The sequence below is a fragment of the Spea bombifrons genome, chromosome 5, assembly GCF_027358695.1.
Source record: "Spea bombifrons isolate aSpeBom1 chromosome 5, aSpeBom1.2.pri, whole genome shotgun sequence".
NCBI lineage: Eukaryota > Metazoa > Chordata > Amphibia > Anura > Pelobatidae > Spea > Spea bombifrons.
In genome coordinates, this window is record NC_071091.1 from 60,481,449 (window position 1) to 60,499,922 (window position 18,474).

General features: G+C 37.7%; 1 protein-coding gene across 1 annotated transcript; it reads left to right on the top strand.

The window, feature by feature from the left end:
* The first annotated feature begins 598 nt into the window (after nucleotides 1-598).
* LOC128497676 (outer mitochondrial transmembrane helix translocase-like) lies at nucleotides 599-17,971 on the top strand. Its single transcript, XM_053467838.1, has 13 exons — nucleotides 599-605; nucleotides 1,558-1,646; nucleotides 2,083-2,136; nucleotides 12,474-12,644; nucleotides 12,949-13,047; nucleotides 13,229-13,349; nucleotides 14,441-14,641; nucleotides 14,797-14,903; nucleotides 15,201-15,290; nucleotides 15,790-15,840; nucleotides 16,243-16,376; nucleotides 16,819-16,874; nucleotides 17,862-17,971. Exons 1-13 carry the CDS (start codon nucleotides 599-601, stop codon nucleotides 17,969-17,971), a joined length of 1,290 nt encoding a protein of 429 aa, XP_053323813.1.
* Nucleotides 17,972-18,474: the final 503 nt, after the last annotated feature.

Below are 18,474 nucleotides of genomic sequence, written 5' to 3' on the forward strand. Positions count from 1 at the left end.
TTACATAAAAAAGCTTTCCCAGGGGAAATTTTATATTATGAGAGTGCTGCAATTTAAAATTCTGCAGACGAAGCAAATACTTCTAAGGGACCTGAAAATGTCCGTGTTATAAAACACAAGCATTCTGATCATTTGTTGCTTTTGGTGTGTTTGTTTATTGGAATTTGGCACCGGTAAACATGTTTGGCTAACTTATAAAATATTAACTACATTGATAGCTCATGCAACTGTCTAACTCTATTGTTGGAAGCTCTGTGATTGAAAAGTACTTTAGGTCAATTGCATGTGGTTAAAAGTCACTATGCAGGATAGAACGACAGACAATAGTATAAAAAAATGATTAAAAATCAAGACTACTGACTAAACGAGTATCATATAAATATGTTTGGCGTGATGACATATGGTGTCCTTTGTGTTCTCCGCCATCAATGATCCCTTCAAGTGTCCATAGCAATCCCAAACGAACCTGTCCCTTATGTGAGAGGGCAATGGAGTCATTAAAATTACCTGTAGCCAATATAGTGAAACACAAAAACGTGCCTAAGAGCTACTAAAAGAGATATTATTTTCATGTTTGTAGTTTTATTTTCGCTAGAAGATGACTGGTAACATATAAAAGATTATATATAAATATACATACATATATATTTCCCACATGTCCATCTTATTCAGAGGTAGCTGTAGTATAACATTAAGGGTGACCAAGTTAACAAAACAATCAGCGGTTATAAACCAGAGGAGAGAGAGTATTGGTCAGAAGAAATCACATATAGTACAAGACCGGGTCAGTTTCAAGACTGGCCATACGACAAAGTGGTTGCTGCCTATCCTGACCTGCTGCCCAGGCCACAGCCATAGAACTGTCCCTAGCATGTCCTTTACGTCTCTCCTGTCCTCCCCTTGCCAACATTACTCCAGAACAACATTATTTTTGGAAAGTCCATTCATCTTGAAGGAAGGCTCTTTACACTACAGGAAAGACACATTCTACATTGGTTCTAGTCAACCATATTGGAATAATTCTCTGAAACATAAAGTTGCTGAGGACCTTGCGGACAGCTTAAGAAGTGCCAGTCCCATTTTAAGATTTGTGCCGGACAAACCCACACAAATGGTTTACTCTTTAAATAGTATTTAAGTGACTCCTTATTTCTGCCTACCAGAACAGCTGCCCTGCAGGTAAGCAGTTACCACGTCTGCTGCTTTTGGACCACCTCTAGCATGACAGATGCAATATCCTAAGTAGTCTGAGAGCAACTTACTCGGACTAAACTTTTTGCCAAAACCCAAGTCTCCTGACAGAAGCTCTACTAGGCACCATGTGTTGAGATATCAACAACACTAGTGTCAAGCCCTGGGGCTGCAGAGTCTTTTTGACATGCATTATGTAATTTTTGGTGCCCTCCTGTTCTCTGCTTATCCTTGCTGCATAATGTGCAATGCCAGAACGTAGTAAGTAAGTTATGTGCTAATCATACCGTAAACACTACATCAAATATCTATATGTTGTCATGTTTCTGGCACTAACTGATCATGTTGTGTAATCTCCTTTTCCAGAACAAACAACAAGAGAAGTACCTCTCAGGATCATCAACAGAATTTACCCTGACTTTTGCCTACTGGAGGAGCTTCAAGAGCTCACCCAAGTAAAACATGAGCTACCCCTGCTAACCTTCTTCTTACACCTACAGCATATGGCAATATTATTATCTGTGCATTAACATTAAATTCAGCTAGCAAATAAAATACTACGATGTTGTTCTTTTCTTCCCTGTTTGTGTTGGTATGATACTGATGATGAGTCTGACCATGTACTTAATGGCAGTAGCATTTAGAACACTACCACAGGAGGTACTTTTGTTTTTTTATAGATTTACATTGCCCAATAGGCTGAAAGACTTACTATAACGCTACACAAAACAAAGCAAAAATTCCCCATATTTATGCCTTAGGTAGGTGTTTTTTGAATGGTATTCACTGGGTCACCCTGAGAATCTGAATGCCTATGCATTTCTGATGCGTTTTAGCTAGTGTGTTACCTTTTCTGTATATTTATTTTCTGTGCATTATTATTATTTGCAGGTTCTGACCGAATCTTATGGTAGTTCTTGGGTGGATAATGATAATGATGATGACGTGACGTTTCAAATTTTGAAGCAGGCGTAGCTTTTTCTTCTCTGTGTCTTCATAGATAATATAGCTCTTGGGCAACCTAAGAATATATAAAAATATATCTAAGAATATAAGTAAAACATGTTTTTTTTTAACTGCATGTGACTTTACTGATATGGTTATGTTCACGTGTTCTTTAAAATTAATATTTTCTAGTTTTATAAAAAAAACACATTTTACTGTTCTATAAGTCTTAGCTAAAGATCTGTGTTTTTTAAGATAGAAAATCCATCTATACTTTTCATCTGGGTGCAATAAAACATAAGATACCCACGGTGGATCTGTGTAACTGCATACTTGGCACTAGAATAGAATAGAATAGTTTGTTAAGGATCACTCAGCTGTTATGTGACGACCCTTGGCCCTTTTTTTTCAAACTTACTTTACATCCTATAGTTAGTGTGATTGATTGCCCTTGGTGCATAGAAAGCAAAATAATTTTAAATAAGGTTAGGGAGCTCAATCTATTATCCGCTCATTCAGCTGATCTGTCTTTAAATACACTCTACTTGTGAAAGCAAGATCAATCTCAACTTCATTAAAATGACTCTTTAGTCAGGACTCTAAACGCCTGAAGTCCACTAGCACAGAGACAAAAGCACAGGGGAGTACATTACAGAAATCACAGACATTTGGACTTGAATTTCAAAAATATATTGAAGGTTACATTTTGTAAATTGAACAGTTTGTCTTACCTAAATATCTATTATGTAATTTGTGTGTACTGTTTCTGTAATATTTTGTCTGTCCATAGTCCATCGCAGTAGCGTGTTAGCGGAAATTTACAAGATACATCTTATTTTTTAGAAAGAATATTAAATTGTCTGGTTTTAGCCATGTATGTTTGTTTAAGCTGCAATTCATTTAGGGTAAATTTTGAAAAGTGTTAAGTTTTTCTACTTTGAATTAAACATGAGCTTAAACTGCTCTGACCTTTGAAACCCATTTTCTCCGTTAGACATCGGTATGGTTCCTTAACACTGCCTGCCCTGATGAACTGCCTGCAGAGAATTGTAGATTTGTGTGTGAAACCTTGTAGAGTGATTAAGCGAGGTAGTAGTCTGGCTCCTAACTAGTTCCTCCAAAACCAATCCAAAGCCAAAATGGAGAAGCCATGTGTGAAAAACTAAGTATACCCTTACTGCTTCCATAGGAATGAAGATGCTAAGTAGCAGACAGGTGCTGCTAATAAAATTCCCTTGATTAATTGATCATCAGCAAGCAAACTGTGACCATCTTTATAAAAGCCGATGTTTTATCAGTTTGCTTGTCTGGAGCATTCTGGTGTGTGTTAACACAATGCAAAGGAGGAAAGACATCGGATCTTAGAGAAGCAATTGTTGCTGCCCATCAATCTGGGAAGGGTTATAAGGCCGTTTCCAAACAATTTAAAGTCCATCATTCTACAGTAAGAAAGCTTATTCAAAAGAGGAAAGCATTCAAGACAGTTGCCGATCCTCCCAGCTAATTCACCCCCAGGTCAGACTATTCAGAGAAATCGCAAAAAAATAGTATTCTACAGTCAAATGTAAGGCCATCTGTCCGACAGCTAAAGCTTGGCCAGAGTCTCTCTGTTAAGGTACAGAATAAGATACATTAAACTTACTACGAAAGAAGTGCTTCCAAGACACATCTGTCTACTTTGTAAATTCCTACAGAAATCTGGTATGTACATATTTAGAACAAGGAGCTTTCTGCACATTAATTGCAATCGGGTGTCTCTATACCATAACAGGTTTCCCACCTTTAGTAAGGACACTTAGAGGGCTTGCAGTTGTGGCAAAATGATGCACTATTTTCTTGAAAACTGAACATGCCCAATTTTGCATTGCTTTTACCTTCAATGTCTCTTCCACGTTTATTGTAAGCATTTGGCTTCCCTTAAACATTTTGCAGGGTTGACAGTGAAACCTGCTTCTCAGAGGAGTCTGGACCCAAGAAAGACATGTTTTCCAGTTGGTGCTTTGGATCACAATATCATAACATTTTTTTGAACTTGAGAATTTACACCATCCCTTGTGGTAAGGGTTTTAAGTATATTTGTTTTCCAGACACTTTACCTGGGTCATAAGAAGTGTCCCTTGATCATAAAGATTTCTTTGAGAATATGATGAACATATGCCTTAATTCTCTAGCTATACACCTTCTGAGGTGTTTCCCATGGGTATGACCGCTTGGTAGTGGATAGCAAAATCCTGAATATCTAAAATTTACTGATGGCCCATGCTGAATTTATTAATGGAAATGTGTTTAAGCAATATATCTATTGAAGGCAATGGTACAAGTGGACTATGGAATATTTTAAACGGAATCATAAAATTACATACCAATATAACCTCCTCAATAATAGTTACAGTTCTGCCCTAGTCCACTGTTAATATTGTGAAGTGGAAGCATCTAGGAGTTACAACATCACAGCTAAGTGGTAGATCAGGCACACTCACAGAGTAGGGCTGCCGAGTGCTGAAGCCCGTAGTGTGCACATATCGCCAGTCCTCTTTAGCATCACTCACAATAGAGTTACAAAATAACTCTGGAAGCAACTACAAAACAAGCACTGTGCACCGGTAGCTCCATGAAATGGATTTCCATGGCCAAGCAGCTGCACAGAAACCGAACATCGCTATGTGCAATGCCAAGCATTGGCTGTAGTGGTGTAAAGCAGACTGCTACTGGACTCTTTAGCAGTAGAAACTATATAGGCACTGAGTCGCGCAGGATACCTGTATAGGTAATTCCAGGTAGATGACAAGAGAAGTTACCACAAGACGGCAGGTTAGGTAGTACCTACTGTCGGGTTTGGTACATTAAACGTGTAGTCAGAAAAAAGCCCAGGTTGGTACACAGAGCATGTAGTCAGTATTTGTCAGCAAGGGTAGTCAGGCAAGCCAAAAGTCAAAACAGAACTTCCAGGGACAGATTTGCCAGATACATATCACAGGACCATACTGCTATGCTTCTGAATTGATTGCCCCACCTCTCATTGCACGCCTCAGGCATTACTCCTAGTGCACGTCGCAGATTCTCCAGCAGCTCCATGGTACCTCGCTGAAGACAGTTGTTGGGTAGGTACAAGCAGAACAGACACCTCCCTATAAATAGCTACTGCTTGGCTACGGTAGCGAGGCTCTTCTTCGTGACAGAAACATGTTGTTCTGGAGTGAGAAATCACGTTTTGCTATCTGGAAGGCTGATGGACGAATCTGAGTTTGGTGGATGCCAGGACAGTGTTTCTTTTCAGAATGCATAGTAGCTACCAGAGCCGGCCTTAAGTGTTCTGGCGCCCTGTGCGGACTACCCCTTCTAACTATCCCCCCCTCTGCCCCTTCTCTCTACCCCCTCTGCCCCTTCTCACTACCCCCTCTCTGCCCCTTCTCACTATCCCCCCCTCTGCCCCTTCTCACTATCCCCCCCTGCCCATTCTCACTATCCCTCCTCTGCTCCTTCTCACTATCCCCCCTCTCCCCCTTCTCACTACCCCTCCCCCCCGCCTCTTCTAACTATCTACTCCCTCTCCCTACTTCTCATTATCCTTACTTACCTTGTTGCCGGAGTCCTGCTAATTTTTACTAAATTTCTCATTCAAAATTTTCAGCTAATCATCCAACTATGGTATCAAAAGAAAGCTCTATCTCTCCTTGAAAAAAACAATATATAGTTTAGATGGGTACACTATTCACAGGAAAAGAGAATAATCGCTGGACATAGCGCAAAAATTGCAAAATTGCTCTGGGACTTGAGGTACCAAAAGGGTTAAAGGGGTTAAATAAAGTTTTTTTTTTTTTTTTTTTTTTAAAAACCCGATGTTTTAATTTAAGTCCCGGGCAGGCGCCCCTGCTGCTATGGCGCCCTGTGCGGCCACACAGGTCGCACACCCCTAAGGCCGGCCCTGGCTATAAATTTATACCTGAAGTACAATTTGTGTGAAAAAAACATACAAAAAAATTACTACCACAAACTTAGGCAAAAGTTGGTGGTAGAATCTCATGCATGGAAAGGGTTAAAATACTAGCATTTGAAATACCTTGGGGTGTCTGGTTTTTAAAAATATATATGGAAAAAACAGAACAAATTCTAGGGATACAGCTTTAAAAGTACTCTGTAAAAAGAATAAAACCCACAAATGGTGCAATAACGTTTAAAAGGTTTAAAACAGCCCCCACTAGTTTGCTGGAACCTTTAAAACCACCTCAAAGTTTTAAAAACCAGCAAACTGTATATTTTGTTACCTTATGTTTCTTGATGCATTATAACTAGTCCCTGATGAAGTCAGCATATGACGAAACGCGTTGGACTTAGTTTCTTAAAACATTAAGCATTTTTAATGGGCTATTTTAAATAAAGAGCTTTTGGAAGATACCCTGCCTGCCTATCATTTGTTTGTATCCAGCAGATGACCGGTTTTTAGGATACTTATTTATAGTTCTCCAGACGTTCATCTAGGGAGAAGAACTGTTTGGGGCTGTAAGGACGGTGAAGATATCATACGCGAAGAGACCAAGGGAGATGTCTCAATTTGGAATCCTTTGATCAAGGCATATGCTCTTACACGGATCACATTGGTAAAATAAAAAAGTCGGTCGAAAGCCTTCTCAGCGTCAAAAGATGCCAGAAGACAAGGGAGGTGTGGGCCTCTGTGATTTCCATATGACATTCAAGAAGTTGCTGTATTGTCATGGGGTTGGCTACCTAAAATGAACCCCAACTTATCCAGATGCAGAAGGGACAACGCAAAGGGAGTAAGTCTATTCGCAAACAATTTAACAACCTCATTCAGCAGGGAAATTGGCCTGTAGCTAGAGCAGTTGTCCAAATCTATCGCTGGTTGGGAATTGTCACTATGAGGGCTTGAAGGTTCTCCTTCGGGATGGGTCTTTTTTCTTTAAAGCTATGAATAGGGAACAGAGACGTGGGACCAGAGATGTAGATAAATTCTTGTAGTAAATGTTAAATAAGACGTACAAAAATAGAGTGAATAATTGCGCTTCTAATAGATATATGGATAAATAAAGTATATAAAGTGAATATAAAAAATTATAAAAAAGTTATGTGTTAAGCTGCTAGCACTTAACACATAACTCCTATGTGAAACAAACAAAACCTGCTGAGGGTCTCATAGAAGATACCATCTGTGATCTGAATCCAAGTATCCTTTTTTTTCTCTTTATATACGATGGGTGTTACTTTGTAAGAAGGGACATATTCAATTGTTATATAATACAAAACTGCATAGCACTACTAATATAACGTTATTATAAACAGAGCGCTGCACTTTATTTATCTTTTAGAACATTAGATAGAATGTTAGATAAGCCAACTAGCCAATGGGCTGTTTTCAGCTTTCTCTGCATGATGGCCTACCTGAGAAAAGTCCAAATGTTCTGGTTTTTTTCAGTCCTGTCCCATCACATTTGGGTAAAGTAGGTATGCAAATATAGGTACAATAAATATAATAAATGAAATAACTTTTATATGTATGTATGTATATATATAGATAAATAGATAGATAGATAGATAGATAGATAGATAGATAGATAGATACATATAGATTTAGATATATATTTACTCACAAAGATATATATATATATAAATAGATAGATAGATAGATAGATAGATAGATAGATAGATAGATAGATAGATACATATAGATTTAGATATATATTTACTCACAAAGTCCATTGCACACCATTCCAAATTTTCCAAGGCTGCTGCTAGTAACCAACAGTTTCCATACAAAGCACTTTGAAAAATGGTCAGCACTCCAGGTTTTTAAATTAACAATTTCTCTTTATTAAAAGTCAAGCTGACTTTCCTCAGGACATAACAGGACATTTAACTTGAAACATCATTAGTTGCATCCTTGAATAGATGTTTTCATGATCAGTAAGCTGTAAACATGCAAGCCACACCTACATTACCATATATGGAAAATATGTAAATCAGGCATGTTATGTCATAATAGTTAACTTGCACGGTCTTGAAACACACATGGACTTTACTCTAAGCCATGCCCATATCACCGTATATGGAAAACATGCAAAGCAGGCAACTATGATGTCATAATAGCTAGGCTATAAAACCCTGGTGCCTGCAGTGACTGTACCCTCATTCACACAGTGATTGTTCATAGATGAGGACCTCAGAGAGAGAAGAAGAAGCTACAGGACTGTAGCTTCTTAGGAAAAGTATGTATACCGTAAATTATAAATGCACATAATCTAACATAGACCCTAAAACAAATGTATAGTTAGATTATAAAAAGATAAAGGGATTTAGATAGTATTGTTTTGCTCAAAACTTGCTTCTCTGTTGTGGTGGAAAAATGATTGAACTGTATATATACTATATTGGGGCTGTAAGGACGGTGAAGATATCATACGCGAAGAGACCAAGGGAGATGTCTCAATTTGGAATCCTTTGATCAAGGCATATGCTCTTACACGGATCACATTGGTAAAATTGAAAAGTTGGTCAAAAGCCTTCTCAGCGTCAAAAGATGCCAGCAGACAAGGGAGGTGTGGGCCTCTGTGATTTCCATATGACATTCAAGAAGTTGCTGTATTGTCATGGGGTTGGCTACCTAAAATGAACCCCAACTTATCCAGATGCAGAAGGGACAACACAAAGGGAGTAAGTCTATTCGCAAACAATTTAACAACCTCATTCAGCAGGGAAATTGGCCTGTAGCTAGAGCAGTTGTCCAAATCTATCGCTGGTTGGGAATTGTCACTATGAAGGCTTGAAGGTTCTCCTTCGGGATGGGTCTTTTGTCTTTAAAGCTATGAATAGGGAACAGAGACGTGGGACCAGAGATGTAGATAAATTCTTGTAGTAAATGTTAAATAAGACGTACAAAAATAAAGTGAATAATGGCGATTCTAATAGATATATGGATAAATTAAGTATATAAAGTGAATATAAAAAATTATAAAAAAGTTATGTGTTAAGCTGCTAGCACTTAACACATAACTCCTATGTGAAACAAACAAAACCTGCTGAGGGTCTCATAGAAGATACCATCTGTGATCTGAATCCAAGTATCCTTTTTTTTCTCTTTATATACGATGGGTGTTACTTTGTAAGAAGGGACATATTCAGTTGTTATATAATACAAAACTGCATAGCACTACTAATATAGCGTTATTATAAACAGAGCGCTGCACTTTATTTATCTTTTAGAACATTAGATAGAATGTTAGATAAGCCAACTAGCCAATGGGCTGTTTTCAGCTTTCTCTGCATGATGGCCTACCTGAGAAAAGTCCCAAATGTTCTGTTTTTTTTCAGTCCTGTCCCATCACATTTTGGTAAAGTAGGTATGCAAATATAGGTACAATAAATATAATAAATGAAATAACTTTTATATGTATGTATGTATAGATAGATAGATAGATAGATAGATAGATAGATAGATAGATAGATAGATAGATAGATAGATAGATATAGATTTAGATATATATTTACTCACAAAGATATATATATATATAGATAGATAGATAGATAGATAGATAGATAGATAGATAGATACATATAGATTTAGATATATATTTACTCACAAAGTCCATTGCACACCATTCCAAATTTTCCAAGGCTGCTGCTAGTAACCAACAGTTTCCATACAAAGCACTTTCAAAAATGGTCAGCACTCCAGGTTTTTAAATTAGCAATTTCTCTTTATTCAAAGTCAAGCTGACTTTCCTCAGGACATAACAGGACATTTAACTTGAAACATCATTAGTTGCATCTTTGAATAGATGTTTTCATGATCAGTAAGCTGTAAACATGCAGGCCACACCTACATTACTATATATGGAAAATATGTAAATCAGGCATGTTATGTCATAATAGTTAACTTGCACGGTCTTGACCCACACATGGACTTTACTCTAAGCCACGCCCATATCACCATATATGGAAAACATGCAAAGCAGGCAACTATGATGTCATAATAGCTAGGCTATAAAACCCCGGTGCCTGCAGTGACTGTGCCCTCATTCACACAGTGATTGTTCATAGATGAGGACCTCAGAGAGAGAAGAAGAAGCTACAGGACTGTAGCTTCTTAGGAAAAGTATATATACCCTAAATTATAAATGCACATAATCTAACATAGACCCTAAAACAAATGTATAGTTAGATTATAAAAAGATAAAGGGATTTAGATAGTATTGTTTTGCTCAAAACTTGCTTCTCTGTTGTGGTGGAAAAATGATTGAACTGAGGTGTCCTTCCCCATGGCACATGGTAGAATAGAGATACTAAAACAATGACATAGAAATTATTCTGCGCTAAGCAAATATGGCAAAACAAAACAGGATGTTATCATCTCCTCTATGGATAGATGGCTGCAATACAAGAGGTGGCTGAACTTTCTCCAGCAAAGCACTCAGGACCGGTGTTACATCCATCCATAACCAAAACGTTTCAAATATCTCTGATCAGAGCACTATTATTTCTGGCCAAATGTGGTTTAAAAGTAAAGATTACAAAAATGGCTTCCCCTTTTTTTAAAAACAGACAGATCACATCACCCGACAGAAGAATGTGGAGTTCTGTTTATTTACATGGAAAACATGTGTTTGTTAGAAAACATCATAAAGTGAGCAGTAGTGTCTTTAAGAAATTTTACATATCCATATATATGTATGTATGTATATGTATGTATGTATGTATGTATGTATGTATAGATAGATAGATAGATAGATAGATAGATAGATAGATACATATAAATTTAGATATATATTTACTCACAAAGATATATATATAGATAGATAGATAGATAGATAGATAGATAGATAGATAGATAGATACATATAGATTTAGATATATATTTACTCACAAAGATATAGATAGATAGATAGATAGATAGATAGATAGATAGATAGATAGATAGATAGATACATATAGATTTAGATATATTTACTCACAAAGTCCATTGCACACCATTCCAAATTTTCCAAGGCTGCTGCTAGTAACCAACAGTTTCCATACAAAGCACTTTCAAAAATGATCAGCACTCCAGGTTTTTAAATTAACAATTTCTCTTTATTCAAAGTCAAGCTGACTTTCCTCACGACATAACAGGACATTTAACTTGAAACACCATTAGTTGCATCTTTGAATAGATGGTTTCATGATCAGTAAGCTGTAAACATGCAGGCCACACCTACATTACCATATATGGAAAATATGTAAATCAGGCATGTTATGTCATAATAGTTAACTTGCACGGTCTTGACACACACATGGACTTTACTCTAAGCCACGCCCATATCACCATATATGGAAAACAGGCAAAGCAGGCAACTATGATGTCATAATAGCTAGGCTATAAAACCCTGGTGCCTGCAGTGACTGTGCCCTCATCCACACAGTGATTGTTCATAGATGAGGACCTCAGAGAGAGAAGAAGAAGCTACAGGACTGTAGCTTCTTAGGAAAAGTATGTATACCCTAAATTATAAATGCACATAATCTAACATAGACCCTAAGACAAATGTATAGTTAGATTATAAAAAGATAAAGGGATTCTCTGTTGTGGTGGAAAAATGATTGAACTGAGGTGTCCCTCCCCATGGCGAGTGGTAGAATATAGATAGTAAAATAATGACATAGAAATTATTCTGCGCTAAGCAAATTTGGCAAAACAAAACAGGATGTTATCATCTCCTCTATGGATAGATGGCTGCAATACAAGAGGTGGCTGAACTTTCTCCAGCAAAGCACTCAGGACCGGTGTTACATCCATCCATAACCAAAACGTTTCAAATATCTCTGATCAGAGCACTATTATTTCTGGCCAAATGTGGTTTCATTTATTTTATAAACAATTTGATTCCAACATCCAGCTTACAGTTACCAAGACCCGTATTACCATATATGGAAATATGCAAAGTGGACAATTGTGATGTCATAATAGCAAAGAAGCTGCAAGGCTATAATGTGATAGAAAATGTGAGGGTATTACGTTTACAATCTAGACTTTAAAAGTAAGTAGAAGTATAAAAGTATAGTTTTAAAATTAAAATTACAGGTTTTGGAAGATTTCCTTTTTTCTTAAACCCACTATTTTGCTTCTCTATTGTGTTTTAAAAATCAGTAAGCTGTGAACACACAAAGCAGGTAAATTTCAAGTCATAATAATTATGTTACATGACCATTGTACCACCACCCACAACAATATTACCATATATGGAAATATGTAAAGTGAGCAAATGTGATGTTTCATTTATTTGAAAAGCTAAAGTAGCAGTTGCCAAAAAAGGTTCTTATGTTTTAATGTATTTTTTATTTGTCTTTAGAACATGTTTTCTATGGATGCCTTTGCTCGTTATCTGGTTGGGAATAATGTTATTGGCAATATTGTCAAACTGACGGCATTGGGCGCAGCCAGTTATTACACCACCAAATGGTTGATGCATGCCTTTGATTCAACCAGAAATCCGGAACCAGAAGACGAACCTCAGATAGAGGTATGGAACTTTTTTCTTAATAACTTTTTACAATAGAGAATACTAGTAAAGTCTATAGAAAGAAGGGGTAACAATGTTCCCTAAAAGATAAAATCCTGTGAGTGTAAACGGGATGTACAGATATCAGTATTCACATTAGTTCTCCAAAGCTATGTGCAATGATCATCCATGAATCTCACCATGTGGACCTCACATGGGAAAGGGTTTTAATAGCATTGCTTGAGATGTGGTATTCTTGGTGGGGTCCTTAGTGAATCATTTTAAAATACGGTAAACTTATTTTTATTCTTTTGGTATTTTGTAGGCTAAACCAACGACGAGTCAGATTGGAGGAAAAACTGTCAGTCTGACAAAATATGAAATGTGCATCGCTTCACAGTTAGTGGACCCACTCAGCATGGAGGTAAGGGAAAAGGTTACATGGAAAGAAGTAAACTGGGGAAGGAAGGACCAGGACAGTGAAGAAACCTGTGTATATCCTTTTAAACCCCATTACTTTATAGCGCTATTCCTTTTTGCTTTGTCTAAATATTTCTAAGGTTGCATTGTAGAAGCAGTTTTACAATTGTGTTTGTTCCCTGTAGGAGACCTGGAATGACATCGCAGGTCTTGACAATGTCATCGAGGCCCTAATAACCAGAGTCATCCTCCCTATGAGAAAGAGACACCTGTTTCCAAAATCCAGGCTGATGCAGCCTCCTAAAGGTATTACTCAAACCCTGTATGCGGGACTCTTTGGGTTGAATCTGTTTCACTTATTAAGGCTTAAGGTGCTCCATTCATGACTTATTTTATATGTACAAAGATTATCTATATGGAAGCTACTTGGTGAGCCACAAGGCTGTCCAATTCTGGCCCTCAGGCAGTTACCGTCAGGATATCCTTAGACTTGGTTGAGTTATAGACAAACCTGCTCTATTCACCAGCAAATTGAAAGTACATTTTATCTGTACTTCTTTTTACCCGTAGCTGATTGTGCTGTTTGCGCCCACTGCAAGGGAGTTAACATAATGGTATCTCTATCTGGGCAGGTTTCCTTGCAGTTAGGCTGTATAATTATATCGAGATAGGTTAGGAACTGTGTAGTTATGAGAGGTGGCAAACAAAAGGCACAAAAAAGCACAGAAATAAGTAAATGTGGTGCAAAAACTCCCAACCTGTGCGTAACAGGTAGCAGAAAATGTATTTGTAAGAGGGGCATAAACCATAAAATCTGATACCAAGTAAAAAAGTAGAAATCTACTTTAACATAATATAAAAAGGACTTGGTACTGCGGGAGTAAAGACAGAACTTACAGGGCACTCAGGTAAATGTTGCAGAGAAGTAGACAGCGTTACTGAGATCAACAATGTTTCGGCGTGATCAAGGGTAATCTGCAGAGTGACTCGGAGTGGTGCCAGTTCTTTTTTTTTGTTATATTATGTTACAATATTTTTTTTCTTTTTAGCTTGACATAAGATTGCTGCGGTATCATTTATTTGTGTTATAGTATGCACCTCCAAGAAATACTTACAAATATGTAAAAGGTTATATATTCTTGCTAAACAAAACACCAGAAGGATGTATGGGGGGGGGGGTTATTTCTTTGTAATGCTTTCTTTCAAACGTATATAATTAACTATTAGAAGCTCTTACTCCAGACTGCAATATGCAGAGATGTGCTTGATCAGAGGTACCCTTTATATTTTTAAACCGATTAAATTACTGGAGCCTTTAAATATATTATTTTTATTTTGTTTAATTACTAAAGGTACTTCTATTGTATAAATAAAATCATGCACTGTTTTTTCTACAGGTGTCCTTCTTTATGGACCTCCAGGTTGTGGAAAGACGCTTATTGCCAAAGCCACAGCCAAAGAAGCCGGATGCCGCTTTATCAATCTCGAGCCATCCACCCTGACCAACATGTGGTACGGAGAGTCTGGAAAACTAGCAGCTGCTGTTTTCTCCTTGGCTGTGAAGCTCCAGCCAACCATCATTTTCATCGATGAAATCGGTAAGTTGCTCTTGGAAGTCACCAATCTCTAGTCATGCCAAATGGTGTATGTATTAGACTTCAATGTGATATTAGACAACTGGTGCCTAATCAATGGGCATTTTGAGTCTTTTTGTACATTCATCATGCTTGACTTTTTCTTTCTCTCCACACAGACTCTTTCCTTCGAAGCCGTTCCACAAGTGACCATGAAGCGACGGCCATGATGAAAGCCCTGTTCCTAAGCCGTTGGGACGGGCTGAAGACAGGCCACAATTGTCAGGTAATATCTCGTTGGCATTACCTTAATATTTTTTATAAGCAAATCTTCCAAACTAGAGTACAGTGCTTAGGATTTTAAGCTAGAGCACACACAGATAAGATGTGTATCCAACACTTTAAAAATACAGCTGTACAGAATGCGTGCATACGTGTAGTTCCTAAAGGATTTTTGAGGCTCTGGGATTACCTTTGGAGAAGAAACCACACATCATTCATTCTAGATTTATCATATTTTTTCCAACAAATTTTTCCTACCATATAGTATTTCTTATGTTTCACTTTTGTTGTATTTTCATAGGTTATTATCATGGGGGCCACTAACCGACCTCAGGACATCGATCCGGCAATACTGCGGAGGATGCCAGCCAGATTCCATATTAAGAAACCAGTATGTAACTAAAATGTCTTTTTAAAGGAAATCCTCATGTTAAACTGGTGTATATCCATGTTCTAAATAATCTCAATACATCAACCTGCAAAAAATGTTGCATCGCAAATAGAACGTTATTAAAAAGAGGAGTTGTTTATATTTTAAAACAAACCCATTTTATGACCTGCATTAAACTTTTAGTAGCTGTTGTATAAATACACCACTTTTACAGCCCGTTTTAAACCAAATCAGTATTGTTTAGATAAATAATGAAGAGAATTAGAACTTGCGGTTCTCTTAGATAGTGATGTATGGGTCAACTACCACTAATACTAAATGCTACTGAAGAAACAAGGTTCTTTAAAGTTTGTTTTAGCCACTCCAGAACTATGAATTCTTCATATATTTTCCCATTCCCATTACATCCCCATTACTTCAAAATACATTCTTGTTGAGATTAACAAGACTAATTATTAATAGTTTTTTCTAAAATGCTGTTTTCATCTTTTTTTTCTAGTCTACGGCACAGCGTCAATCAATTATCCGTCTCATCTTGGAAAATGAAAATGTAAGCAACTTATACTTTGATATATGTGATTTTTATGTAATGGTTGATTATTCCACCAATGGCCCAAGAAACCGTCCTGCTCAGCTGGAACTGCCTCAGATAGTCACCCCTTTCCACAACATACTGTTAAATGTCAAAAATCATAAAGCCACCATTCTCTGGCTACTGGTATAACATCAATCTTTTACAAGATTCCTAGGCAATTGCGATTTGTTTACACAATGCATTTTCAGTTGGACTCAATTCTTCTCAGTCTTGTTTGACTCTTTTACTTTCTCTAAATGTTTAGAAAAACACACCCTTGTTTACTCACCTTTACCTTTACCTTTATTTAAATTACACTGGGGAAAATCACCAGGAAACCCTTAATTGTACTTATGTGTCCTAATATGTTTTCTTTAGGTGAATGAAGATGTAGACCTGGGTGAAATTGCAGACTCAACCGATGGGTTCTCAGGAAGCGATCTGAGGGAAATATGCTGCGATGCCGCTGTGCTTTCACTCAAAGAATATGCAGACAGCCATTCAGATGATGAGTATGTGTCACTTCTCTCTCTTATATTCATGTATTCCATATGAAACCCCTATGTAATGTTTTTTGGCAAATGGTAAATGTAAGAAAAACCTTTGTGTCCAGTGACACAAAATACTGACGTGACAAAGTCAAAGCAAGATGTGCCGTTTTGACATAGTAAGTGTATGTTATGGAGCACACACTCTGTCCTTCTCAGAGGAGAAACCCACATAGACCTCCTGTTTTTTTTGTCCCACTGAATGATTGAATGAATACAGTCCAGAGAACTTTACAACTTCATATTGTAGAGATGGATCCACCAAGTGAATCATTGTGTCATTTCTCAGCATCTTCACACTTTGTAAACTCAACTCGCAGTAAGTTAGATTTCAGAGTGACAATGAGCTGATAACAAAACTATGTTACAGCCCACTGACAAACTATTTTTATTTCTTCTTTTCCAGCTTTTGTCAGGATAGTGTAAAAATAGGACGGCTCCACTTACGTAAGGCAATAGAAAGTATGCGCGTGTTCCTGGAACCAATGAAGTAGGGAATCGGCATGCTGTCCTAATACACGAAGCCTCATGGATTTAGAGATAACCGAGACGTATTGGTTCTCAAGTTGGACTCATAGGATTATTATTAGTAATAGTATTGTTAGTTATAAGTTGTAGGTTGTAAGTTGTAGTTTGAATAAAGTAGGTTAAGGCCAAGGGCAGTGTTATCTTTCTATTTAAGGTTGTGTGTGTGTCTTCTACAGAATAGTGTGAATAGTTTTCCTCTTAAGACGCTTAAGTGAGTATGTGTGTATGAGGACAAGGGTATGTACTTATGTTATAGGTTTACAGGGAAAAGAAAAGCTACGCGTGGTAGCATTTCATTGTACAGGGCAAGAAAATTAGCCTAGAAGGAAGGATATATTCGTTCTTAATGATCATGAAAAGTAAAACCAAATCTCTTGTTCTTCTGCGCCATTCATAGACTAGCGCAAACGTCCAGTCCTGTGAAGGCTTAACGTATGGACATTCTGATAAAATGCAGACTGGCATTGTTAGAAATACTTTAAAGCTCTACAGAAAAGAGGCTTATCCTCTTAAACATTGCTGAGGCCTTCAGGAAACGTTATCAAGGCAAGCGAGAAGATACCATATAAACAGTGAACAGAGACATCCAGAAACAGCACTACCTACTGATGGAACAGTATATAACACATAAACTGGAGACAGTAGTTGCGACAGACTTAAAAGACACAGTGTTCCAACATGCATACAATATGCACTTTTCAAGTCTAGCAGCCTATTAAACATTTTCACTTGAATAAAGTGTTATAAGTTATTGAGTTTGCTTTGGTTGGAAAAGTCAAATATATATTCTGTATGTATGAATGAAATGAGACACATACTCATTGTATATGTATATACTCTATATGTACAATGTATTTCCAGTTTGCTCAGGAGTCACTCATCACAGCCCTCTTTCACCTCATCTTTTTGTCTGTTGCATAGAGTTCTTTGCTGAACCGATCAGACGTATTGAGAAAAGAGGGATCATCGTGTCACAGGGTCCTGACGACGGATCAAGTCACTTTTTGGAACGCAACATCCACGGACCATGAGCTCTGTATTGGCATACCAGGAAGGATGCCGCTCCCTTGGGGTCACCCCGAAATAGAGACTTTTTGTCGTGTGGGCATTGCTGGCCATATAACTGTATGGAGGCACTGGGCTGTCTGGCCGTTGATGGGATTATACTCCTGATCCAAATATGTTGTCTATAGATATACATATCTTTGATGTTCTCAATAAAGTCAGTTCCTCTTTTACCTCAATACGCGTTCTGTCTTATTATTGGGGTAAGCCTCGGTGCGGTCCTTGTAAGGACAGTAAAAAACTATATTGCTACGCTCCAGTGCCACGAAGGTTCATGAGGAGCGGTGTTTCCTGCTGTCTTCGGTGCTAGCTCCACCTCACGATTGAAGTCTTGCATCCCTGGTAGCTATAGGGAAAAGGAAGCACCCTCTGGAGGGTGTACCCAGTTGGGGTATGGGTAGGTCCCGTCACATTGGTGCTTCCGGAGAGTGATTTTACCAATCGCAAGATGGCGGCGCGCATGGGCGTA